This window comes from Pseudozyma hubeiensis (genome assembly GCF_000403515.1).
Source record: "Pseudozyma hubeiensis SY62 DNA, scaffold: PHS69, whole genome shotgun sequence".
Classification (NCBI taxonomy): Eukaryota; Fungi; Basidiomycota; class Ustilaginomycetes; order Ustilaginales; family Ustilaginaceae; genus Pseudozyma; species Pseudozyma hubeiensis.
The window spans coordinates 287,199-304,000 of record NW_012133851.1 but is presented as its reverse complement, the minus strand read 5'-3'; the positions used below and the strand labels follow the sequence as shown (position 1 = coordinate 304,000).

The 16,802-nt window shown below is 54.1% G+C and overlaps 6 protein-coding genes across 6 annotated transcripts; 5 read left to right on the top strand and 1 right to left on the bottom strand.

Moving 5' to 3' along the window:
- Positions 1-777: 777 nt before the first annotated feature.
- Positions 778-1,987, top strand: PHSY_007338 (hypothetical protein; the record flags this gene model as incomplete). The annotated part of the gene is made up of 2 exons (XM_012337932.1): positions 778-869; positions 1,774-1,987. 2 exons carry the CDS (start codon positions 778-780, stop codon positions 1,985-1,987), a joined length of 306 nt encoding a protein of 101 aa, XP_012193322.1.
- A 281-nt stretch (positions 1,988-2,268) lies between these two features.
- Positions 2,269-4,179, top strand: PHSY_007337 (choline dehydrogenase; the record flags this gene model as incomplete). The annotated part of the gene is made up of 1 exon (XM_012337931.1): positions 2,269-4,179. The coding sequence occupies one exon, from the start codon at positions 2,269-2,271 to the stop codon at positions 4,177-4,179; it is 1,911 nt and encodes a 636-aa protein (XP_012193321.1).
- A 474-nt stretch (positions 4,180-4,653) lies between these two features.
- Positions 4,654-5,889, top strand: PHSY_007336 (hypothetical protein; the record flags this gene model as incomplete). Its single annotated transcript, XM_012337930.1, has 1 exon — positions 4,654-5,889. One exon carries the CDS (start codon positions 4,654-4,656, stop codon positions 5,887-5,889), a length of 1,236 nt encoding a protein of 411 aa, XP_012193320.1.
- A 140-nt stretch (positions 5,890-6,029) lies between these two features.
- On the bottom strand, positions 6,030-6,659 carry PHSY_007335 (hypothetical protein; the record flags this gene model as incomplete). Its single annotated transcript, XM_012337929.1, has 1 exon — positions 6,030-6,659. The coding sequence occupies one exon, from the start codon at positions 6,657-6,659 to the stop codon at positions 6,030-6,032; it is 630 nt and encodes a 209-aa protein (XP_012193319.1).
- A 306-nt stretch (positions 6,660-6,965) lies between these two features.
- Positions 6,966-7,520, top strand: PHSY_007334 (cytoplasmic protein; the record flags this gene model as incomplete). The annotated part of the gene is made up of 1 exon (XM_012337928.1): positions 6,966-7,520. One exon carries the CDS (start codon positions 6,966-6,968, stop codon positions 7,518-7,520), a length of 555 nt encoding a protein of 184 aa, XP_012193318.1.
- Positions 7,521-8,812: 1,292 nt separating this feature from the next.
- Positions 8,813-14,946, top strand: PHSY_007333 (hypothetical protein; the record flags this gene model as incomplete). The annotated part of the gene is made up of 4 exons (XM_012337927.1): positions 8,813-9,872; positions 11,350-11,545; positions 12,637-13,140; positions 14,712-14,946. The coding sequence occupies 4 exons, from the start codon at positions 8,813-8,815 to the stop codon at positions 14,944-14,946; spliced, it is 1,995 nt and encodes a 664-aa protein (XP_012193317.1).
- Positions 14,947-16,802: the final 1,856 nt, after the last annotated feature.

Sequence of the window (16,802 nt, the reverse complement as noted above, 5' to 3'; positions counted from 1 at the left end):
TTTTCGAAAACACACACTATATGTGGGTCAGATTCCCCAGCACGTCTCTTGGTTCGAAACTGTCAAAACGTCGCAAAAACAAGGGTGCGAAGTGGAAGCAGCGTTGCCGCCTCGCTTGCTTGGACCGTAAAAAATGAAATGCAAGCGAGCTCCGAATCTCGGTTCCTCTGTGTTTTGTGCTGTTTTTCACCATGGGACGAAGCGAACAAGGCTTGTATGTCTCTAAGACCAGATATGGTCACTGCATCGGACCCACATCAACTAAAGAGTGCAAGAGTCGCTGCCGCTTTCGCAGACGTGGAGTTGTCTAGTCGGTGGCCACGATTCTCCTGTACACCTTTCCAGCATCGCCACAGCTGTGATCCAAACAAGTTGAAGACACGTGAAGCGGACTTGAATAGAGGCAAGTGTCGGGGCTCGGACAGCGTGAGAAGAAACGAATCTGGGGTCGCGCGAGTCGAGGTCTCGGTGAATGTCTCACCTCTTCAATTTTTTCACTTCGTTTCTTGCACGGCGGGAGTGACCTGCTGCAATTTCTAATTGGAAGGGTGGGAATTGACAGGTCGCAACCCTCTTTTCCAATCCGTCAAACCAAAGAAGGTCAGGCTCTTGCTACAATTCTTAGGTCCTTGGTGCTGTCTGCACACTGCATGTAAGCTTCGTGCCTGAACGTTTCCTCGACTTGCCGCCATGCCGACTGGCGATTGTGTTGTGCCTGCGTCTTGCGTGATTGCCGCCCGTCGTTGGGCAGCTTGAAGCGTTGCAAATCAACAGGTCATGGGTAGAGGTGGTAGAGATCTGTCTCTGGTCATCGAGATGGGCTTGTTTGCTGTTGAGGTGCATATCGACCCTCGCCAACTTAATGTCCGGTAGGGCGAACGGCTCTCTTCGGCCTGGAATCCGTGCTGTACAACGGCTCGACATGCCTTTCGACAAAGGTTGCGTTAATGAATCTAGCGAAAGGACCGAGCACGACAACGGTTCTCTCTTTGGTGTTCATGGCACATCATCCACCCACAAAGCCCCCACTCTTCCGGTATCTGTTGTCCCGCACAAATGCCGAAGCAAGCGTCGATGATCGAGATACAGGTACACAAGACGCAACGGTCGATGCAAGCAGCCGGTTCCGGCATATCGCTGCTGTGATCGCAAGTCAACGGGCGTATGTTGGTTGACAAGCAACAGCTTGGTCACGCTTTCTTCAGCCTTTCGCTGCTCACAACAAAGATATGCGTGACAGATTGTTCTGGCGCTTCTGGGCTGCAGCGATCCATATGTGTCTAGTCTGCCTTGCACTGCACAGTAGAGATGGATCGGCAGCTCGTACTCCGCCGCATCTGCTCTACTCTACATCTTGCATCTCGCTTGGCGCAATGGCCTCTTGCACATGAATTAAAGAATTGTCTTAATGCTTTTTTTTTTTTGAAAATTAACCGACAAGGATCAAAAAAAGGGTGAGTGCGGCGCCACTTGCGAGTTACTTCACCACATCTGTTGACAAGTAATTTTCTTCCAATTTGGCTTTTGGACTCGTCTCGCTAAGGCAGAGGCTGGACCCGCGCTCCCTGATCGCCGTCTTGGACGCCTTTGACCGTTTGCAGATGTCAACACTGTCCGAACGCTTCCTCCAATACTTTGCCACAAGACCCTCAACGCATGATGAAGTCTCTTGATTGGTTGCCGTCTGTCAATCTGGCCCTCGTGCTCGTCGCTACCAACGGGAAAAGACGGCCACTTTGTCCCACATTGTCCCCCACTCCTTTGCTCCTACAGTGGGACCGGCCATTCATACGTGTTCTCGCACTCGCGGCCCAAGCACCGGAGGCTGCAGATCGTTCTCGGCCTGAGCTTTTCCGTCGGACGCTCCGCTGCTCCTGGCTCGACCCTCGACACGTCTTCCTCGGTGTGCCTGGGACCTGATGGCTCGCCTGAATCAAGTTTGCCGCTCACAGTGCGTATACCTCCAAAGACGGTGCCCTACCTGTAGCTTGCCCCTAACCTGCCTGCTCGTGCCCCTTCAAATCACCTATAACTGGATCATATACTTGGACCGGCCACCTTCCGTCCCTCCTTCCCTCACCTTGATCCTTACCGTTCCCGCCACCCCTACCCATCCCACCCCGCTCCCACCTTCCGTCCTCCTCGCCCTCGTACTGCTCCGGACGACGATACACTTGGCTCGGATCCCTTCCACTTGATCGTGTCTTGCACTGTTTTGCCGCTCTTGCCAACACCTAGATTCACTGTCGTCTCAACCACAGCTCAAAGATGAAGACTACCACGCTCATTGCTGCCGCCACTTTGGCCGGCGCCGTCGCCGCCAACCCCATCGCATGGTCCAAGGTCAGCCCTCGTAGCGAGTTTGCCGCTCGCATGGCCGAGGACTCCCACATTGCCGCCCGATCCATCTCCAGCGACGCCGGCAAATTCTCGTCCAAGAAGTTCGACTATCTCGTTGTCGGTGCCGGTACTGCTGGTCTCGCCCTTGCCGCCCGTCTTTCCGAGGGCGGCAAGTACAAGGTCGGTGTCCTCGAGGCCGGCGGTAATGGCTTTGGCGTCGGCATCATCGACACTCCCGGTCAGTTCGGTGCCGATCTCGGCACGATCTATGACTGGAATTACACCACAGTAGCTCAGGAAGGCGTTCCCTCTAGCGGCTGGCCCCGTGGCAAGGTCCTCGGTGGTTCGTCGGCTCTCAACTTTTACGTCTGGGACCGATCATCTCGCTACGAGATCGACGCCTGGGAGCAGCTTGGCAACCCCGGATGGAACTGGAATAACCTCTACTCTGCCATGAAGAAGTCGGAGAAGTTCCACCCTCCCAGCCAGGAGAACGCCGACCTCCTCGGTGTCAAGCCCGTCGCCTCGGACTACGGTTCGTCCGGCCCCATCCAGGTCGCTTTCCCCAACTACATTTCGCAGCAGGTTCGTCGATGGATCCCTGCCCTTCTTGCGCTTGGCATCCCCAAGAACGATCAGCCTCTCGCTGGTGAGAATGTTGGTGTCTCGCAGCAGCCTTCGGACATCAACCCTACCAACTACACTCGCTCTTACTCGGCACCTGCCTACCTCTTCCCGAACCAGGCTCGACCCAACCTCGAAGTGTTGACCAACGCGCTCGTGTCCAAGGTCAACTTCGACACAAGCTGTGGCTCGCTCTGGGCCAACGGTGTTTCGTTCATCAGCAACGGCCAGACCTACACTGTCAATGCCACCAAGGAGGTCATCCTCTCGGGTGGTACCGTCAACACTCCTCAGCTCCTCGAGCTCTCCGGTATCGGCTCCAAGAGCGTGCTTTCCAAGGCTGGCGTTAAGGTTCTCTACGAGAACTCCAACGTCGGTGAGAACATGCAGGACCACACCTACTCGGCCACCGTGTACAAGCTCAAGCCCGGCTTCCAGACGCTCGACTCGCTCCGCTCCAACGCCACTTTCGCCTCTGAGCAGGCTGCCGCTTACAAGGCCAACCAGTCGTCGATCCTCACCGAGACCGTCCCGTCGATCTCTTACGTCTCGCTCGCGCGTGTTGTGGGTGAGCAGCGCGCCGCGGCTATGATCGCCGAGGTATCCAAGTACGTCGCTGCGTCGCAGGCTCCTTACAAGGCTACGCTCAAGAAGCAGCTCGAGTTCCTCACCAAGTACCCTGACCAGGTTGGTCAGATGGAGCTCATCGGTATCGACGGCTACTTTGCTGGCACTGGCGCTCCTAAGGCGGACGAGACCTACTTCACCATCCTCGCCGCCAACCAGCACTTGTTCTCGCGTGGCAACATCCACATCTCTTCCAACGACGCCACCAAGTACCCTCTTATCGACACCAAGTACTTCAGCGTCCCCTTCGATGTCCAGATCTCCACTGCCGGTACCAACTACACGCGCCGCATCGGTCTCGGCAAGACCTACAGCGACATGGTGGACAGCGAGTACTGGCCCGGCAACGTCGACCTTGAGACCTACACAAAGACCACCTCGGTTACCGAGTACCACCCCATCGGAACCGCGTCCATGCTTCCCCGCGACCAGGGTGGTGTCGTCGACCCAAGCCTCAAGGTGTACGGCACCATGAACCTGCGTGTGGTCGATGCCTCGATCATGCCTCTTCACATTGCTGCTCACATCCAGGCCACCATCTACGGTGTTGCCGAGTACGCTGCCAAGATCATCAAGAGCCAGGCATGAGATGCTCGATCCTCAAAATGCTTTTTTCCAATGAACCTTGATCGGCCCTGATCGGATGGTGCCGCAAGTCACCTCGTTAGCCCTCCCCTTTCATATACGGAATGTTTGCCCCGCATGCAACAACACCTCGTATTGCACTTCGTCTTCAGCATACCCTCTTACTATACAGCTTAGATTGTCCCTGTATCACCCTCGCATCGTCGCTAGGAATGCTACGATCGCGCCTTTGTCACTTTGTCAACGAATGGAAACATGCATCAAGTGCTTTACAGTGTCCTGTGAACTGACTTTGCAGCGGTCTACTGTAGTCGACTGATACGCACGACCCCAGTGAGCGTTTTTGGCTGGTTGATTGCCGGCACAATGTGAAACACAGCTGCAGGGTCTGCCTGAATATTCCAACTCCCTTTTGTGTGGCGTCCCACGTTGAGACCGGCGACGCCGAGAAATTCCAAATCGGACGTCCCGCTGTGCATGCCTCCGATGAACACCGGCGCAACACCGACAAGTGCCTTCTTACCCTTCGGACGTTCTCATGCTCCTTTCCTTCGTCATCCACTCGCTCCTTGTCATAAACACCATCATCGCGGATTGCTCGATCCTGAAATCGCTCACGATTCTTTCCTCGCGAATAGACCAGCGATCGACACGATGACGGAAAAGACCGGGGCCATCCAGTATCCAACCGACGGCGATCCGTTGGTTGCCCTTCACCTTCCTTCTTACGTCGACGACCGCGCACCCGGCAGCTACTTCCCCAATCCACCCGCCGATGGGCCCTCACCCTTCATGACTTGGTCCTACGTCATCCGCATCCTCTCCCACGGCGATCTCGACCAGCTTTTCCGCGACCCGGTCTGCGACACCGCCTACCGAGCGTTCGCCCCTGGAGCGAGGGCCAAATACAATGGAATCGAAAACTACATTCGCACAGTACGCCTCGGATGGCCCGCCGAAGAACTCACCGGTCCCGTTGGGCCGAACATGCTGGATCGACCCGCCAAAGATCCGCTCGCCATCCTCGGCTCTGCTTCGGGCGTCAGCACTCCCAACGGAACACGATTGCCCGTGGAAGCTGTCAAGGAGACGTGGCCGGAGAAGGTGCTGCCTCATCCGCTGCGCACGGGAGTTGTGTTGAGGCACTTCGTCGATGATGCGGACACGGACGGCGAAGCTGGCGAGAGCCTGGTCAAGACGATCCCGAACGACTGGCCGTATGGCATTCCCGCAGGAAGCAGTCACTGGGTTATCTGGTCCAAACTGCCCATCCTGCACCCGTCCTTGTTCTCCACCGCGGACACGCCCTTCGACGAACCGCCCAGGGAAGACCTCTACAACTGCGTCACAGGGGACGGCATCCGTGGTTTCACCGGCTTCGTTCCCGAAGGCCCCACCTACCCATCGGCGTCATCCGACAACCAAATCCCCGAGATCCTCGGAAGGTACTCGCAATCCAAGCTCGACGAACAGGACGATCAGGTGCAGCCATCTGCCGGGAAAGCAGGTCTGTCGAAGCAGCTCATCAGTCAGGCACACGCATGGGCATCCAGACACGTCACAAGGTACATCGAGAAGCAGTGGCCGACGGACAAGTTTGTCACCGCTTGGTTCTGCAACCCTCCAGCATTGCGGACGGTTCCCGGTCTGAGCCACTTCCACGTGGTGGTGCGGGAGAAGTCTGCGACCACCTCTGAGGCTGTAGCTGCATGAACCGCTCAAATCAAAGCCTTTTGTTCTAGACTCGCACACAAATAGAATCACGACTCCATCTGCGCTCTCAACAGGCTGTATTGCCGCCACATCTAATCTATCCCACTCGACATCTAATTTATGCATCTCCTCATCCTACATCAAGCGAGCATGAACATCTTTGCTACATCATCTACCTGAGCCTTGACTTTCCCCGGCAAGTTCATGTACGCAAAGACGTGGTGCCAGTCTATGCACTCTACGAGACTGACCTTGACTCCGCTCTTGGCGTCCTGCTGATGCAAATCGTGGAGGTTGCGGACGAACAGCTTAATCTGATCGTGAAAGATCTCGGCGGTTCCTGCTGTGACCAACATCTCCATGGTGTTCTCGCCATCCGCTTCGGGAGAAGCTTCGAGCAACAACAGGCATTGGGCGAGGTACTTGTTCTTCCTCGCGTCCAAACCTAGCGAGAAGAGCGGATGGAAAGCGCCCAACTCCAGGATTGTCTCTGGTAGCTCCTTCGCCAGCCTCGCCACTTCGCCACGCACCTTTTCCGACCGTCTCTGCTCTACAGCGAGACTGTATGGATCAAGGTCGTACCTTGCTGCAACTTTGCCGACATTCGCCTCGCCAGTAATCTTGTCATCTACCGAGGCGTTCTTGCGACCAGCGACGGGCATCACATGTCGCAAGTAGTTATCTCTTGCCAGAGAACACATGTAAGGCGAGATGATGTCGACCGCATTGTACTGTGTAAAGCTATCCGTCGACAGCGTGAGGTCGGTCATCGGACTGTGCAGCACCAACTTCTTTGCTCTGCCCAACGATGTTTCCGAGGACCACATGAGGGAGCTCAGGTAGAGCTGCAGACTCAACGCCAGCCCCCCGCCTGCCGAGTCGCCCATCAGGATCACATTTTCCGGCTTGAAGTTCAGTCGTTTGGTGACATAGACCCACGCAGCGAGTGCGTCTTGCAGTGCAGCGGGGAAGGCTCTCTTGTCAGAAGTGGCTTTACGGAAGTTAACGCCAAGCACGCGCAAAGAAGTTTGACGGCAGACACTCCATGAAAGTGGGCCTTGGGGAGCGTGACCGGAATGATAGCCTCCGCCAACAAAGAACAGCACCATCCTCTCATCGGAAGAGATCGCAGGTCCGGAGCCGATGCCAGCTACATCGTTACCCGGCTTCACAGAGATGACTTGACCGTGCGCTACAGCTGCTGCGAGCGACTTCCACTGCCAGAACGCAGCGACCGGTACGGGTTGGACGCCAAATTGCGATCCCTCGACTTGTCCGCGCAGCAGGTTGAACGGAATGCCCTCGGATTCTGGATCGTATGGCTTTGGCGAAGGCGCTCGGCCAAGGGTATCGGCGTCGGTCGAAGTGTGAAGGGATGTGGCCTCTGCTGCCCGGTCGACAAAGCCTTTGTCTGTTCCATTGCGGAATGCGGCGACATTCGTTGCCGGAGCCCGTTTCCGCATGCCGTCATTGTCATTGCCGTTGCCATTGCTGTGGCTGCTCGGCTTCGTTACCGTACCATTGCCATTTTGACCGGAGCCAGTAGGCAGAGGAGGCAGTGTGACTCCTTCAGCTTCTATACACCATCCTTCATGACCTCTGCCGAAGAGCCACTTGCTTGCTCTCGGTAGTGTGCTCTCTTCTTCCCAGCCCATCCCTCTCGGCGTACCGTACACCAACGCCCAGAACAAGCTGCCAACCAATGGCACTGCGATCGTCTGCCCAAGCCCCCATGTTGGCAGCCGTGTCGGAAACGTTCCTCTGCCCCATTGTCTCTCGATCCATCTTCGTTTCGGCCAAATCGCATGACTTGCCAATGCAGCGACGAGATGAATCGGTGCTACGATGAACAGCACATATCCGACTCGTGCAAGTGAAACAATGCTAGCCGACAGAGTCTGTTCCAGGGTCTGACGATCTCGAGGAGGCAAACAGAATTGTTCGAATGATGGGAAAGGTGTTGGTGTGTAGAAAGAGAAGCTGGGTGTTTGTAGGTGATCAAAGTGACCAGAGGCGGTCTTCTTCATCGTGCTTCTTCGATGCCACCGACGTCCCGCCTTCCTGCTGTAAGCTGCAAGAACGCAATAGCTGGTATGGAGAGTGTAGGTAGCAGGATATGTTGAGTGGTGGTAGGGTAGTGAAAGGAGGGGAAGCTAATGCGGATGATAGCCATATCAGCAGAGAACAAAATCGGGTTATATTGCCGGATGGAGGGGCACCGCGAATTGGAGAATGCACAAACATCAGGGTGCAGTGTACCGGGCGTGCTGCCTCGCTTATCGGTGAAAACGCCAACCAAACGCCAACCTGACGTACGCCGTGCAGCTGTTGCTTTAAGCCACAAATTCGGGCGTACACGTTTACGGTATCAGCAAACAAATTCCAGCGTCGGCTCGCTCTCGGCTGTCCAACTTGGCAACCGCCAACCTCCTCAGCTCAGCACCGGTGTTCGTCATTCGACGACGCCTCGCTGTTTCTATGTGAGGCACCAGAAGAATCCACAGTCTCGTAGAAACACCACCGCAACCAACATGTGATTGCAGCATTGCTTTGTAAGCAAGTGTGATAAGCGCGTGGGAAGACGCAGCAGTCGTTTGTGGGTTCTAGCGATCCGACGCTCGTCGTTTGAGCTGTTGTCAACCATTGGCTTGCACCGCGAACAAGTCGGATGAGCTTGAGATTGATTTCATTGTGTGTCTGTACGGGAGCTACGCCGGCGGCAGCCCGTGTATCTTTGCGGCCTGTGAGCGTGATGAAGGCAAGCCGAATCAACCCACTTTCACACGGTCGGCACCAGCACAGGTGGCCGACACTGACCAAGCCATAGCTTGCTTGGTGTACCATCATGAGTCGAGTCGTAGAATCATACCACCAGACAGCATACGACATACTGACATTTCTTTCCGACGACGTGCTGCGCCAAATGGCACTCGAGCGGCATGCTTTTCTTGACCATCGGAGGAGCTTTAAACCGTTTCCTTCGATCCGGGACTTATACGCAAGCAAAGGCAGTATGATCATCCTTTCTGTCCTAATCCTGTTCTCGATTGGTAGCACTGCTGGTGCTAATACACCTCGGTCTAGCCCGGCTGTGCCTCCACCAGCCGGCCGTTCTCTTCTCTCCAGATCCTCATATCTGGAGCCATACGATTACCCCACTGCCGTCCAAGCGGACTTTGACACCCGTGCACACGTCCACCCGTACTACCCTACACTTGGCCCTCCCGAGTTCTGGACAGAGCCTTCGCTACGAAAGCACTACTCGTCAACCCTTCATCTTCGCTATCACCCATCACTTTTCCCTGCCCCTCCTCCATTCGAAGTATGGTTCAAGGAACAGCAGCTCATCCGCGCCATCAACATGCTCTCGCAAACCATCGACCTAGAGACAGAACACCGACAGCTGGACCGTTTGGCACTGTTTCGCCGCGAAATGCAGCTGGGTGAGCTGTCAATCTTACTTAGGTTGACACAGATCGCTACAACTCTGAGGTATGCTGCGTTGGCGCCCGAATGGAGGTGGTTCGAGGAATCCATGTACAGACAATGGGCAGCTTTTTTACAAATCAGTCAGAACGCAGCGAAAGATGAGAAGGGAAAGGGAAGCAACGCGGACTGGGAGAACCATTTGCAGTTTTTGCAGCAGGTAAGAAAGGCGCAGGAGGAAGAAGAAGAGGAAGAAAGCGAGGAGGAGAATGAGATAGCGGGGCAAATCGCGCTTCGGGATGCTACGTTGAAGGGAAAGAAGAAGCTGGATGAACAGTCCGGATGGAAAGAGGTTCCGATCGAGAGGGAGGACCTGGCGAGCAGCACGCCGAGAAGATGGATACACACTCCGAACTTAGCCGGGTCTGCTTCAGATAGAGAAGAGGGAAAGCTCGGACCAGATCTGAAGAGCAGCACTCCTAGGAGGTGGGAGGCCTTTCCTGGAGCAGCTCAAGGGTCCGGCGAGCACCTTGCTGAAGGTCTAGAGGACATTCCAGGTAAGAGTTTCCACCTTTGAACTGACATGATCGTCGCTATCATTGATTTTTACCGTGTTCTGCGATCACATTCTGATGGCGAGTGAACCAGAGAGTCTGTCGATATTCCTGCTAGTCTGAGGTTTGATTGTCTTTGGTGGCAACTCTAGCCTGCACGAAGCTTGAGCCGCAAAGCTTGAACTCACTTCATCACAAGCCCGGATGTCCCAGCTAGCCACGTCAGCTTCATCTCGGAAATACACGCTGTCTGTACCTGTCTGTTCACCCTTTCCTCCAGGCTGTGTCCTTTCTGCCAATCCGTCTTAATCGTCTTGGCCTTTCACAAACGCTACTATGTCTTTCCGTCCTCGATCTACCGGTCGACGTTTCATCAAGATGGCTCTCGTCTTCATCCTCGCAACAGCGGCAGCACTCCCTATCACGCCTTTTCACTCTGGAGCTATCCACGACGCTTCAAAGGGAAGCTATCTCGCTCACAGTTTTGGGTACTAGCCTTTGCGTGATATCGGTCGTTGAAACACCCTCTCTTCTGCTAAAATCACAGCGAAACCTTTCAAGGGACCTACTTGAATCAATCACAGACTCAACAAATGGTACCGAGCAGGCCTTGGAGCGAATCTATGTCAAAATCGCCACTCACTTTGCTGTTTGTGATAGATGTGTCCTTCCGGACGTTTCGCTGTGGGAACATCGTGTGTAAAATTCGGGCTCGGAGCTGATCCTGCCCACTCCTATGCCTGGCTTCGGACGTAGTCTGACACGGGCGTGGCTCGTCGTCCATGGCGTTTCTACAGAACTCGTCCACACTTGACCCACTTTCCCCCATCGTGACTCCCCCTTCGTGACCTCCATTGTGACACACCTTTCTGCTTGTGTAGTTTCGAAGATCGCTGTGACTGCGCGTCCACGGGGGAAGATGGACATTATTGTACGTGCCTCGTTGAACTTGTGAAGAAGGAGCGGGCTCCGGACATGGAATGCATCATCCGGTGATCCATTAAATGTGCCTTTGGCCCACTGTATAGTCACTGTACCTCTGAATCGTGAACCGCGTGCACTCCGACTCATGACGATGAAAGGAAGCGCGATGAAGGCGGACCGAGGTGTCGAGATTCCAACACGAACACAATGGCGCTGCAGCCACTTCCCCTCCCATCTCGGAAATACTAGGGTCCACATCGACGGCTGAACAACTTCTTGTGAGGCTCCGCAATTATTCACCGGCCTCGGCAGAGGGCTTCACTTTCCTACAACGCAACGCCTTATACTCTACTGCACAACCTGACCAACCACAGCGCAGAGCATTGGGAATTGGAGACGTATTTATTGGACGGATGTGGAATGCCTTCCATTTCCATCCCATCAGCTCATCCCCGACAACCCCCCTTAATACTGTTGCTCGAGATGAGATTCCCTGGCAGCCTTGCTTTTGTGTGGATCCTGGTGCTAGCCTTCATCTTCACCGTGGTCTCGTCAGAAACCGTGCCCAGTCCGCGTCTCCGTGCCTTACACAGCCGAGTGCCAATTGCCGAGTGGTGGCAGAGCTATTCCCGAACGCACACGCACAAGCAGCTTCCCTCCGTACCCGTCGTATACAGGACACCACTCGTGGAACTTCAAGACCGCTTCACCTCTTTTCAGGAACGAGTTTCTCGCCTTGCTCGGCTCAAACAGTAAGTGCTTTGTACAACATCCTTCAGGTAACGTTCACCATCGCTGACCACGTCTTCTTGCTCAATCACAGATGGATTACCAGCAATCGCGAGACCAATAAGGTGCTGACAAACACCGAGCGTGCCACGCTCGCCAAACCTTTCCTCGCTTGGGATCCACAGTCCTTGAGGACCGAGGTGGGCAATCGATACGAGATGGCTAAGAGGGTGGAACAGGAAGGGGTGTTCGTGAATCAGGTGGAGAGGATTCTTCGCGATTTGGCGACACATCTACCCGATCTGTCCCCACCTTGACACGATCGTGGGAGCGAGAAGAGCTTCAATGCATCGCACGTTTCGGTGTCCACATACTTCTACCCACTACGTTTGCTGAATCGAGAAGCATCTGCGATTCCTAGCCCAAAAAAATGTACCCATCGATACACACGACCACGCTTGAAGGCTGGTGACAGTTCTCTCGGTGTCGAAAATCATAGCCGTGTCATTGAGATAAGGAAGCTTGATCACTGTAGGGATTGTCGGGCAGACGTTCTACGCTTGCCTTGCGCTGATAAGGAGAGTGTGGGCTTTCGAAACTTCAATGTGTTGATTCTGCTGCAGCGACACAATCTGACGAATTGATGACACCATCTGCTCTTCGAGGCTCGATTCGGCCCGGTGAGTGAAGTTGCCGGTGCCATATGAATCTCAACAACGCCAGAGACACTCGCACACCGCATGGGAGAACTTGGCAGCGCGAGCAAGGCGGTCCTTCCCAGCAGCAGGCGACTGGGCATCATATAAGTTGTCCTCGGATGATTCAACATTCGTTCGGCCCTGAGGCTGGACTTTCATCAAGGTCTTCAGATGTTCGTGCCAAAGTTGACACCCGCTTGTAGAGCTTTGTTCGCCTTATTCGCTCTTGGAGCGCCACTATGCCTGTCAGCACCTCTGGAGAAGAGGTCGGACATCGATACCACTTTGCGTCTCGGTCGTCCTTTATCGCCCACGCCACCTCCGGGAAGCGCGACATCTTCAAGATCCAGCACAAACGGCGCTGAGTTTCGTGAAGGGAAGGTCTCTCATGCTGCAGCTGACCCATTCCCACTCAGCAAAACAAAGTTCTTTCGACCGTTTTCCCTTGGAGGTTTCGGCATAGAAGGACGTCAGACTGATCGACCCCTGGCGGGCGCATTCCGCATCTACACTCCCCCGGCACAGGCTGTTACCACCCTTCATATTGCCGTTGACAAGGCACCAGACCCAGGCACATCTCGTACCCTCGTGTCACCAAAAGCAGGGACGAAGCCACGGGTGAAGAAAACGACGAGACTGTGGATCAAGCTAGAAAGCAATGACAAACCCGTCGATGTCAGTACTTCTGGACCTTCCACTTCGGGTAGTGTCGTGCTGAAAGCTGCACCTATCGTCAATCAGGATCTCGAGGTTCCGAAGCAGCCGACTGATCACGTCAAACCATCGTTGACGCCGTGGAGCTATTACCGCAGCAACTATTTCAAGCAAAGTCCGCCAAAACTCTTCTTTAGGAACGTCTTAATGTCACAAGCGTCCCTCCGAATCCAGGCACGGATCGAAGCACTGCAAGCAGCCAAGACGTAAGTCGACGTAAACCCATCGACTTGTGTATCGATGGCCACGATGTGGACTTTTACCAGACTTCTCAGGCTGACAAAACTGATTTGCCTTACAATTGGCTGATGACACAACCGAGCAGCTACCAACTCAGCCGAGCAGAGTCAGGCCTCCTAGCCATCCCGTTCAGAGACTGGAGGAGCATCGGTATCAGAATGTACACGGCCCGCAAAGGTCTGACAGCTAAGGCTATCAAGGATCTCATCCGCCAGGCGAAGCAGGACAGGCTTTCGATCCTCGGGCTCGAAGACTTGCTGCAGAAGATAGCTTCGAAGGCGGTCCCAATTTCTCGCTGACACCTTGCACAACAAAGCTGTGTGTCCTCTCAGCATACTCAATGACGCATAAGCACGTTGCAACCTTCCATGTTGCTCAATCCTGTGATCAACGACCTTGAAAGGCCGTCGTCGATGGGAGAAGTACCTAGCTCTGGCGAAGCTTCTTGAGCTTATCTTTGATTAGCCATTCTCGTCCACAGATCACTTTCGCTACTGTCTCGCAGAGGATCCTGTCGCCCCCGGCTGTGCGCTGGGATCAACTAAGCGACCTATCGCTCGCTTTGCATCTTCAAACTGACTAAGGACGGATCTTGAGTTCTCTGAGGACACGATCCATCTCTACCATCTTTGGGTAATCCTGCTCGTAGTAAACCCCTGAAAGGTGAAGCAGATGAGGATTCTCGGTCGGACCCTTGAGTTTGGACCAATGCAAGGTGTTAAGGGGCTTTGACAGCACTTCTACTTCGTCTGGCGTCAGTCTGTCGCGCTCATGAGCTAGAACGTAGCTGCAAAGTGCATGATGAAGAGCGTGCTATGCTGTTGCTGTCAGCTTCTATGGATGTCACGTATGGACGTGCTGATGAGGGACTCACTTTCGAGCTGAGTCGAGTTTCCGTATGCGTCCCTTGAAGAGTTTCAAGGATCCAGGGAAGATCCTGTTACTATTGAAGAGCCTTGGGACTCTATGTCCAACATGGTAAGAGTAGGCAGTCCACCAATCACCTCTGCGTCCGATTGGAGAATGGTTGATGCCGACGTTAAGTGAAGATACTGCACTGTGGCTCGATTCGGCCTGGTAATCATCCGAACCGGCTGACACGAGGCCAATGACTATGAAAAAAAAGAAGAGAGAATGCTGATATTCTCATCTTGCAATCGGCTTGGAGGTTGAGACGCTACTGCGGCTGTGTATGATAGAGACTGAAGGCACGCATACTTCTCCTTTTGCGTAATGTAGTCGAGTTGCGAGCTATGTGATGCACGAAGACCGATTCCAGCTATGCGCAAGCCTTAGCGGCGTTTTCATTCTTCCTCTCAGCGAGGTCGACTGTCGTTGAAACGTGCTAATGAAGACAGCGCTACTGATACTTTGTACAGTACTGGATCACAGGACCATGCTGATGGTTCGAGGCTCGAAGCACATTTCATCAAGGGGCGAGTCGCCGAGCTTCCTGCCTGACAGTGGCTTGCGTAGACCTCGCGATTAGATTGGGTGTCAGAATGCAAGGGATATCGGGCAGGGCTATATTTAATAGGGCTTCTTCGATGGGCATCGCAGGTATGAAGTCGACATATTCGGGCCCTCTAGACTGCCTCCCTCGATATCCTGACTATGGAGCTATCAAACGTTTTGGTCCTATCAGTAGTGTGTCTCTGTTCGCTAACTTCGTGTTCAGCAGCACCCGCGCTAACTGGCACAGATGCTACGGGCTTGCTGAAAGTCCGATCGTCTTCGGATTCGCCCATGGACGGCCTCGCATCTTCGGATAGAGCGTCTGCTTCCATGTCGTTCCCCAGGAGCTCGTCACAGGAAGTGCTCGACAGGGATTTGTCCATCGCTGGTGCCAAAGGAACGCGAAAAAGGGCCTCCCGACCAACTACAGCTCAATCACCTTTGCCGCCTAGTACGAGACGCATTGTGACCAACACGGCGAACCAGGATAAAGCGAGTCGAAACGACCTTCCGACTAATTCCATGCAGCCTCCGTCGGAGAATCCATCGCGTAATCGAAGGCTTCCTCAGCGATACGAGTCCTGGTGGAGTTGGTATCGAGCTCGTCACGAGGTTACATGGCCTGATCTCGGCCAACGCGCGGACCATCTCCCTTACAACACCAGGCTCGCACGATACTTCCAGTACTCCTCAAGGGTGAGCGACCTAGATGGGATGAAAGCGTGAGTCTCTCGTCGGTTCAGGCCGGATCTTCAAAACTCTGACTGATCACGCACTTACCGCGTACCATGACGATTTCGTAGCCGAATCTTGAGCGATCCGGCTTTACAGAGGCGCCTAGATTCAAACGACATCCTTCGGCTTAGGCAGAGGTTCCATCCATGGAGTAAGGTTGACATCGACGACTTGAACGCCAGGATGAAGTGGTACGAGAGCTACATGAGGGCGGAAAAAATCTTTGCTGAGGAAGTCGAGAGGATCCTCGAGCGGGCGTTTAGTCTGCATTGACGATATGCCACAAAGATACAAAGATGGTTTCTTTCTCGAGATAGTGCTTTGTACGGTACTTGCGTATACGTTTACCAGTGCGAGCTGTGAGACAATCGCGAAAGCGTGCTTTGCTGTCATAGTATCCACGAGGCTGACACTGCCTACAGAGTCGGGATTACTTCGATACACGCTCAGTAGCAGGACAAGTAGAGTCAAGCGCCTGGACGGTATCGTTCCAAGATACCGTGCAGCATCTCCAGGCGTCTCCAATCCTGTACCACCATTTCTGTCGCAATCAACTTATCCTCTTCGTGAGAATTTTTAGTTGTGAGCCAGTCATAGTTGTGAAAGGGTTGCGACACCCTCTGCCTCTCTATAGGAGTGAGCGGAGTGTGCAGAAGAGCTGAGCTGTGAGTCGCTCATCGATAGGAATTCTCAAAGTCAGCTCATCTCTTTCCCCGGCCATTATCAAGCTACCTTTATCGCAGACTCACCGCCGTACGCTGTCCATGTCGCGGAGCCGAGTTCTGAAGGCCCTGAGAAGCTTCGGATTGAGTTGATTGCCGTCGAAGAAATGTTGGTACCCCTGCCCTCTGTAAGGAGCATACTCTGACCACCACGGCGGAGGCGGAGGGTCTTGCGCGTCCATAATACCAGGCTGCCTAACCGGGCTGCCAACGAGATGCGACAATTTTCCGCCTCGATGAACCAGATTCTGCCGTCGAGATGATGCGCCGGACTGACAAATTAGGAAGACAACTGCTGCAAACGCAACGGTTAACCAAACCTTCATTCTCTACTTGATAGCTTTGCAATGGCAAGACTTCATGCGGTGACTCGATTTCGGATGCAGTATCAATGATGTTACGGCTAGAGGAGCTTTGAGCGACAGTGAGACAAAGAAGCCGAGCTTCGTATGTACTCTTGAACAGATAGACGTTTCTTGAAGGTCGTAGAGTCGGCAGACTGAATACTGGTGTATCAACAGAACGCCTGGTCCGAGCTATCGGCGCTTGTTCCACCCCTGACTGCCTGTTCGCGGTTGATACACGATACCAAAGGTGTCTACAAGCCTGCGGACAATCTTCAACGGTGCAGACAAGCCCAGGCTACGGTCCACCAGTTGCGAGAATTTCTTCCCAGGCTCCACTGCAACGATCAGGATCATGGTTTGAGAAAGTGT